This window comes from Frankliniella occidentalis, unplaced genomic scaffold (genome assembly GCF_000697945.3).
Source record: "Frankliniella occidentalis isolate FOCC.00 unplaced genomic scaffold, Focc_3.1 Scaffold307, whole genome shotgun sequence".
In the NCBI taxonomy this organism is placed as follows: domain Eukaryota; kingdom Metazoa; phylum Arthropoda; class Insecta; order Thysanoptera; family Thripidae; genus Frankliniella; species Frankliniella occidentalis.
The window spans coordinates 128,226-136,328 of record NW_026267432.1 but is presented as its reverse complement, the minus strand read 5'-3'; the positions used below and the strand labels follow the sequence as shown (position 1 = coordinate 136,328).

Here is an 8,103-nt window from a genome sequence, read left to right as displayed (position 1 = left end):
GTAAACCAGAATATTTATTCCAAAACTACTCATTACTCTCAAATGTCAGCACAAGGCAGAACAGGTTTACAAAAGACACAATGGTTTTACCACCACATGACTCAGCCAAATTTACCAAATCCTTTCTTGTCACCTCTTGCAAACTCTGGAATGAGTTCAACATTGGCAAATATCTTATGTACAGCACACCAAATAAATTGAGAACTGATATGTACACTTATTTTATTAAGAAATATGAAGAACAATGTTTGTGATTTATGTGTGGAACTACACTATGTATGTACTACTTTTACTTTTGCTACTTTATGTCTGTCTATTTTTGTTACTACTACTGCTACACTGTGCAGACTTCTCTGCTTTTTTTGTTACAATACTTGTAAATATTAAGGGAGCGGGTGCCCTTTTGTCAATCGGGACTTACAAGTCCTCTTAAAAGAGTACCCTAATAAAGCAATATTCTATTCTATTCTATTCCCTTCCACCAGGGTGGTGACCTGCTGTTGGCCCTTCACTTGGCCTGCAGCTGGGAGTAAGGCGCCGTGGGCGCAAGGGGATCATTCACCCCAGCCCCCTACCTATGACGTAGCTTGCACGCCGTCATAAACGCGGGAGCTTTTCACAAAAGTATTTAGTCTTAGGACCATTTAAGGGTTTAGTGAAGATGTCCGCAATATTATTGAATGAAGGTACATAAACAAATTTCACAAAGCCTTTAACCTGCATATCTTTGCAATAAAAGTATTGAATGTCAATGTGCTTGTTTCTTTCGGATACATTTTGATCAACTTCCTTAGTCTTGTTGATTGCACCTTGGTTATCACAGAAAATAGTACATGGACTTTGAACATATCTAGATTGACCTAACTCTGACAGCAATCGTTTCAGCCACACAACTTCACGAGTAACTTCACACATAGCAATGAACTCCGCCTCCACAGTAGAAAGAGCAACACAATTATGTTTCTTCGAGTACCATGAGATTGGACTGTTTGCGAGCATTGCAACATAACAACATCTGGATTTTCTATCTGTGGGGTCGCCAGCAAAGTCGGAATCACAAAAGACTTTAATAGGTAGCCCTGATTTGGAATAAGTTAAGTTATATTTACCAGTTGAAACAAGATAGCGAAGGACATGTTTAACATCATTAACATCGTCTTCAGTTGGTGATTGACATTTTTGTGCAAGCTTGCTTACAACATAACTCAAATCTGGTCTAGTATTTTCTGACAAATTCAAAAGGGAACCTATCATTTCTTTATTAGACTTCGGATTTGACATTTTTGCTTTAGGATTTACTGGCTTTACTTCATGCAGGAAGGGCATTGCACCTCCACCTCCAGCACAGCGGGTGGTTTGGTTATAGCTGAAGCTCCAACATTTAAGTTGGGGGTGGTGACGGTGACGGTGATCGCCACGCCCACAGGAGAGGACATGGATGGAGGGTTATTTGGCTGGTTATTCTCTTGACTTCCATTTGCAATCTGGGCACGGTAAGCGGCAGCCGACTTGCAGTCATAAGAAAGGTGGCCCCACTTGCCGCACTTGAAGCATCTGTTATCACGACTTCTGTTGTTTCTCTGGTCTTGATTACCTTGATTGCCACCGTTGCCTCCTCTGCCTCCACGACATCTTCCTCTTCCCCTGCCCCTGCCACAAAAGTAGGAGTTGGGGTTTTGCTGTTGAGGTTGGTGGTGATTGAATAGAGCATTTGCGTCACCAGAGGATGAAGCTGGAGCACCAAGAGGGTTGGACATCTTCTGACCTTGATCAGTAGTGTGTCTCTCTTCGAGCTTTTCACTTCAACACCCAACTCTGCAAGTTTGGAATCTTTTTCATCCAATTGCTTGATCAATGAATCCTTGTGAATTACAAGGGAATCATTTGAGCTTCTAAGAGAATTAATTTCCAATTTTAAAGAATGAACCAAATCAGCCTTTTCTTTTCGTATCAATGAGAGGTGTTCTTCGGCATCAGTAAGCTGTCTTTTAACTTCTTCAAAATTTTGACATTTAACTGAGAGTTCAGAAAGCTGCTTCTCTAATTTAGCATTTGCTTGAAGTGTTGCAATGGCCTCTGTGTGGGCGGAGGGACTGTCCGTGCACGCGGTGCCCGCCGTCGCCTAGCTTTGTCGCTAAAAATGTCTCCCTACTGCGAGATACTTTCGTCGCCCTGATCAGGGAGCCGCAAGAAAACATCACCCTGGTCGGAGCGTCAATCTGCGCAAACTCCCAGCCCGACAACATTCTTACCTTTCGGCCTTACAGTGCAGTTGAGATGTTCAAAGACATAGGGACTTCCAGTGCCCGATTCAGCCGGGCGGAACCAGAGGGACGCTAGAGGGCGTACCACGCTGAAAACCAAAACACGCTAACTTTTCGTGCCTGCTGACACTTATGCATAACCCCAAGATATTAATACTGTTTGAATTCTCAAGTGTTGCTACACAACATACTGTGAAAGTAAACCCTTAATAGTCTTTATAAAATACTTCTAGTTTTCGACCAGCAATGTTGGTGGAAAGGGGGGCCTGAGTGGCCAGAGTAGCCCGCCGCCATCTTAAGCGATAGTGTTGTTGCCGTCTGCCGAGGGAGAATGTTATGCCGCCAGTGCGGGCGCGCGGGGGAGCGAAGCTAGCGGCCCTCGTGTCAGAGGTGCGCAGAGCAGCCGAGCGGCAGCCAATCACAGCGCTTTGGTATCGCCTGGGAGCCGGCCCGGCCAGAAACCACCCCGTCTGAGGCTAGGCTGCAGGCGAGCCGACGCGCGCTCAGCGGAGGTAGTAGTCTCGTTCGGGGTGTCCCTGGCCCAGGCGATACCAGCCCGGAGCTCTGCGCACCTCTCACACGAGGGCCGCTAAGCGCAGCCTCCTTGCTCGCGCTCCGCGCGCCAGCCCCCACCACCGCTCTCTGTATCCGCTTTTGTTCTTCTTAGATCCGAGCAGCGCTCCATTGAAATTCCCTATTCAAGTCAAATCCCGTAGTTTAAGTTCCAAATGACAGGAAGTGCGGCGTTGCCACACTGACTTCTGCCGCTGGGTCACATCGTCTATAGAGCGCTGCCCGGAACTTAAAAGAACAAAAACAGATACAGAGAGCGGAAGGAGGGCGAGGAAGCTCATCTTCCACCCGCTACTCGTCCTCTCGCCCGCCCCACCACTGTTCTCTGTGTCCGTTTTTCACTGTGGGTATCTTTCGGACATCTGCTCTTCGTCACGTACAAACGATTTGGATCATTTTTATTACACACACATAGAGTCTTTCTTTCACCCAGTTCACCGGATCCAAGGGAGAACAGCATTGCTTCCCAAACTGTTTCCTACCTGAGGCTCATTGGATGAAGTTCTAGGACCCGTCACTAGGGCAGACATAGTCCTGGTAGCGGGTTCGCGAACTTCGCCCACGTCAGGCAGTAATGAGCGAGTGGGAGGAAACAATAGACTATTCCGGCGGGAGTGCGGAGAAGACTCCACGGAAGAACAAAAGGGATGGCTATTGGCCGAGCGGCGTCCCCCTCCCTCCACTAAGGGACGATGGTGGGGGACGCCGCTCGGCGAATCACGGGCCCTTTTGTTCTTCCGTGGAGTCTTCCCCGCGCTCCCGCCGGAATAGTCTATAAAGCATTACGGTAAAGCTGAAATGCAGAAGAATGCGGCGAAGAAGAAAAATTAAAATCACAATGCTTTAACATGGTGACTTCCGTTTTCTTCTTTCCCGCATTCTTCTGCATTCCAGCTTTACCGGAATGCTTTATTGAGGAATCACTGCTGTTCTTCGGATCCGGTTTAAACTGGGTGAAATACCCCATAGACCATTTTGCCCGAGCGCTTTTCGACCTCTCGAAGAACAACAAGCAGGCCCGCCCTTCCGCCAAATGAAGTTGCAAGCTCCGCTCCGCTCCGCCGGCAACTCCGCTCGGCAGGGGCCGGGCTAGGGCGTTCCATTTAAAAATCGGTATGCCAGAACGCAGGTAAAATGAAAGTATACGTTGTGGAGGTTCAACAATACTAAGCGAAGGTGGCTGTGATGTCGGGAACCATGCGCAAGAACGAATTTTATGTCTTTGTCTTTTTCGCGCTATTTTTCCCTCACGGTGGTTTTTCGCGTGCCCCGCCGTGGCCGCGCGGCCGAGGCCGGGGACCTGCCGTGCACGGACACCCTGTAGGTACTTGGAGTTTGTCATGTCGCCGGTACCGCGCGGCGTCACGTTACGGTGGGCGTAACGCTTAAGTGAAAATTAGTATTTTCGCTGCAGCGGTGCACATATTCAGCGAATGGCGACCGGGTTTGTGCGAGAACGTAGCAAATATTCAGTGTTATGGATGGCCTACCCGTACAGAAAAATTCGGCCTCAGCATGGGTCTAGAATGGCTCCGTCGTAGCCATTCTCAACACATCGCGGAGGATCGCTGCGATCAGTCTCCAGCTTTTGCGTAGCCGAGGCGTAGCCATCGCGAATGGCTCCGCAATAGGTAACTTAATGACAGAAAGAGCCATTTCGCAGCCGCCTTGGAGCCAAACATAGGCCGGCACCTGGACGACGGGGAGCCATTTCAGAGCCATCGGGGGGCCTTACCGGGGACACTTTAGATACGTTTTGGAGCCAGTTTCGGGCCGTCTAAAAGACAACCTGGAGCCAACCTGGAGCCAACCTGGAGCCAACCTGGAGCCAACCTGGAGCCAACCTGGAGCCAACCTGGAGCCGACCTGGAGCCAACCAGGAGGCAACCTGAAGCCAACACAGTTTCGGTGTTTTTCGGAAAAAAAACATGAGCGCCCTCAGGGGAGATCCCAAATAAATAGACCAATCAACTCCTTCTGTTTGGAGCACTTCGCAGAACCACGAGCTGCCAGTGAAAGCGGTGAACCGGGCGGGCGTCGAACCTCCGACTCCCCGCACAGATCTCTGGCGCGCTGTCCACTCGGCCAAGCGGAGCACAGGTGGGGTGTGACCGTCCTCGTGTAGGCGTTCGACTGTCTGGATCGTCTCTTGAATGTCATCTCTCCAATGCCGAACGCTCCGGGAGTCCGCCTTGGCCAAGTGGATATACCGGCATCATAGGCAAAAGTAAAAAAAAAAAAAGAAACACGTTTTGCGGCAATTCCGTCTGTCAACTAGGCAACATCTGTACACACATGCAGACGGCAGGTTATTTTCCGGGAGAATTTTTTAACCTTGGATACCCCCATTCACACCCTTAGGGTTGGTTGCCAGGATTTGCCATAGGCGTTTCGTTCTCTAGGAGTAAACCTTAAGATACCCTGTCTCTAGCACATCTCCTTCTAGTGGAACAGACAGACACGAGGTCGTTTGCATAAGCCCGCTGGATAGCTTTTTCAAAGCAAAAGGGCGAGCTAAAAATACCGGAAGTCGTCAAAGTAAAGTGTCACACAAAATAGAGGTTTGTCGTCAATGTAACTGACAATCTACTCTTCTCCGACCTAAATGTAGTCAAAAATATATAGGGTATCCCTCTAGAGCGCGGAGCGGAAGTAAGAAGAACAAAAGCGGATACAGAGAGCGGTGGTAGGGGCGGGCGCCGGGAGGAGCGGCAGGCCCCGCTCCTCCCCGCGCCCCTCCCGTCTAGCCGAGCCCCAGAGTACCCTATTCCGGTAAAGCTGAAATTCAGAAGAATGCGAGGAACAAGAAAACAAAAGTCACCATGTTAAAGCATACCGATTTCCGTTTTCTTCTTCCCCGCATTCTTCTGCATTTCAGCCTTACCGGAATGCTTTATTGCACGTACTCTATAGGAAATGGGTGGGGAGGGGGTGGACTTTTCCTTCTGGTAGAGACAGTCTTTAGGGGACTATCTAAAAAATTACCATCTCACGCTGCGCCGCAGTTCAAGCGTTCTCCCCCGCCCCCTGCCCGGAGCGCCGCAGTAGGGTATTTCAATAGAGAGCTGGCCGGAACTAAGAAGAACGAAAACGGATACACAGCGAGCGGGGGCGGGCGCGCGGGGGAGCGGGAGCCTCCCGCCCGCCCTCCGCTCCTCCGCGCGCCCGCCCCACCACCGCTCTCTGTATCCGTTTTTGTTCTTCTTAGTTGTGGACAGCGCTTCAGTGAAATACCCTGTTCAGTCACGGCATTTATTTCCCGGCCCGCGCCTCAGAGGTAGGCGGTAGCCAGGCAGCGCCGCAGTTCCACTTGAGCCGAACCTTCCAGGCCCTCGATCACGTGACGTGGCCTCCGCGCCTCCCTCCCCCCTTTCCCCGGCTCCCCTCCTGCCTGCGAGGAGCTGCGCCGGCCGCCAACACTGCAGTGCCCGCTGCCCGCCGCGCGCTGAGTCTGGTGGAGCCAGGTGCCACACCACCAGTTCCTCGCCAACCGTCGCACGGTGCGGTCGTGCTCTGCTTTCGTGCGTCGGCTGTGGTCGGTCGATTGTTGGTGACGCGTCCTGCGAGGAGTTGCTGCTCTTCCCATCGCCGCCACGACTAGAGCGTCATTCTGTGGATACGTGTGTAACCGGTAAGTTTCGGCGAACCCTTTATCAGCATGTCTTGTGTACCTAACAAGGGAAGGTTTTTCGGTGATACACTCAGATTTCAATGGCGTTTCAAAGTGTTGTTGTTTTCATTCCTAGATTAGGTTTTGCATCGGTTTTAGCTGTGCGTAGGGAGTTCGAAGGTCGTTTTACGCGAATTTAATTGAAAATTCGCCGAACTTTTTAGCCTGATTATCAACTTTACATGCACGTATTTTAAGAACCGTTTGAGCTACAGCGCCCAGATTTTGAGGGAAATCATAATTTAGCACGTTCTTTACTTCTAGAAAATTCGAACGAAATCGATTAGGGTCGCAAAAACGGGTCCGGAGAGGGGGTTGCGACCCTAGGCCCCTTTTGGTGAACCCCATTGATTTGGCAGCTAAAACCAGTGCCAATCCTAATCTAGAGGTGCAAACAACTTCTCTTTAAAGCGCCTTTAAAATCTGACTGTATCACCGGAAAACCTTCCCTTGTAAGGTATAGTCCGGCCAACCAAAGGTGACCGAGGGGGTAATCACTACAGAAAGTGGGTGTACAAATTTCTATAAAAGTTAAAGTGAAAGTGACAAAAAGATGACTGAAAGTGATGAAAACTGAAAGAAAATGTAGACAAAAGTGACTTATCGTGCGTTGATCAGATCAAAAATGAATAAAATAGAGGGGATATAGGCGTAGAAATGAAGTAAACGTTGTAAAACGGTGAAAAAGTGAATAAAAGTGGAAAAGTGAAAAGTTGAGGTGTACGCATTTTCACGGAGTGATTACCCCCTCGAAGGTGACGCCCGGCGTAGCATGGGCTCCTCTGAGCGGCTTCAGCAAACCCAGGCGTCACCTTTGGCTGGCTAGACTTTAGAGGGCTAGGTATTCGAACACCGACTTCGTCGCGTAACAGGCTTCGCATTAGGAACGCGATCACGCCGCGCTGACGCCCCAGTCGGGTATAAAGCATTCCGGTGCATCTGAAATGCAGAGTAATGCAGGGAACAAGAAAACGGAAGTCACCATGTGAAAGCATAGCGATTTCCGTTTTCTTCTTCCTCGCATCCTTCTACATTTTATCTTTACCGGAATGCCTTATTACCCCTCACCCCCCTGAAAGTGTCCGTTCTTAAATAGGGTACTTCCGTGCTCGGCTGCCCCGGCTAGCCCAGACCAAGAGGAACAAGTAAAAAAGCATTCCGGTTAGCTGCAATGCTGAAGAACGCGGGGAAGAAGAAAACGGAAATCGTTCTGCTTTGACATGGTGACTTCCGTTGTCTTGTTCCATGCGATCTACTGCATTTCAGCTTTACCGGAATGCGTTATGACCTCGGGCTCGGCAAAGGGCGAGGGTCTGCCTCCGCCCAGCCTTGCTCTTCCAAGCAACCTTGGATTTCTGTATAAAGCATTCCGGTAAAGCTGAAATGCAGAAGCATGCAGGGAACAAGAATACGGACGTCCCATGGAAAAGCATAGTGATTTCTGTTTGCTTCTTCCTCGCATTCTTCTGCATTTTAGCTTTACCGGAATGCTTTATTTCACCTTCCGGTCTGGACTACTTTATGCTTAATACAGCAAATACCGGCCAGAACTCTTATGTATGACGTTCATACAGTAAGAGGAACCGGGAGGGGGGG

General features: G+C 49.7%; 2 protein-coding genes across 2 annotated transcripts in view; one reads left to right on the top strand and one right to left on the bottom strand.

Annotated features, from left to right (window-relative positions):
* Nucleotides 1-597: 597 nt before the first annotated feature.
* Nucleotides 598-1,281, bottom strand: LOC127750998 (uncharacterized). Its single transcript, XM_052273853.1, has one exon. It carries the CDS (start codon nucleotides 1,279-1,281, stop codon nucleotides 598-600), a length of 684 nt encoding a protein of 227 aa, XP_052129813.1.
* A 4,952-nt stretch (nucleotides 1,282-6,233) lies between these two features.
* Nucleotides 6,234-8,103, top strand: part of LOC113216159 (uncharacterized) — a 33,717-nt gene continuing 31,847 nt past the window's right edge. Inside the window, exon 1 of the mRNA XM_052273856.1 lies at nucleotides 6,234-6,468. The gene's annotated coding sequence lies outside the window, so the exon portion shown is untranslated. The remainder of the gene's footprint in view (nucleotides 6,469-8,103) is intronic.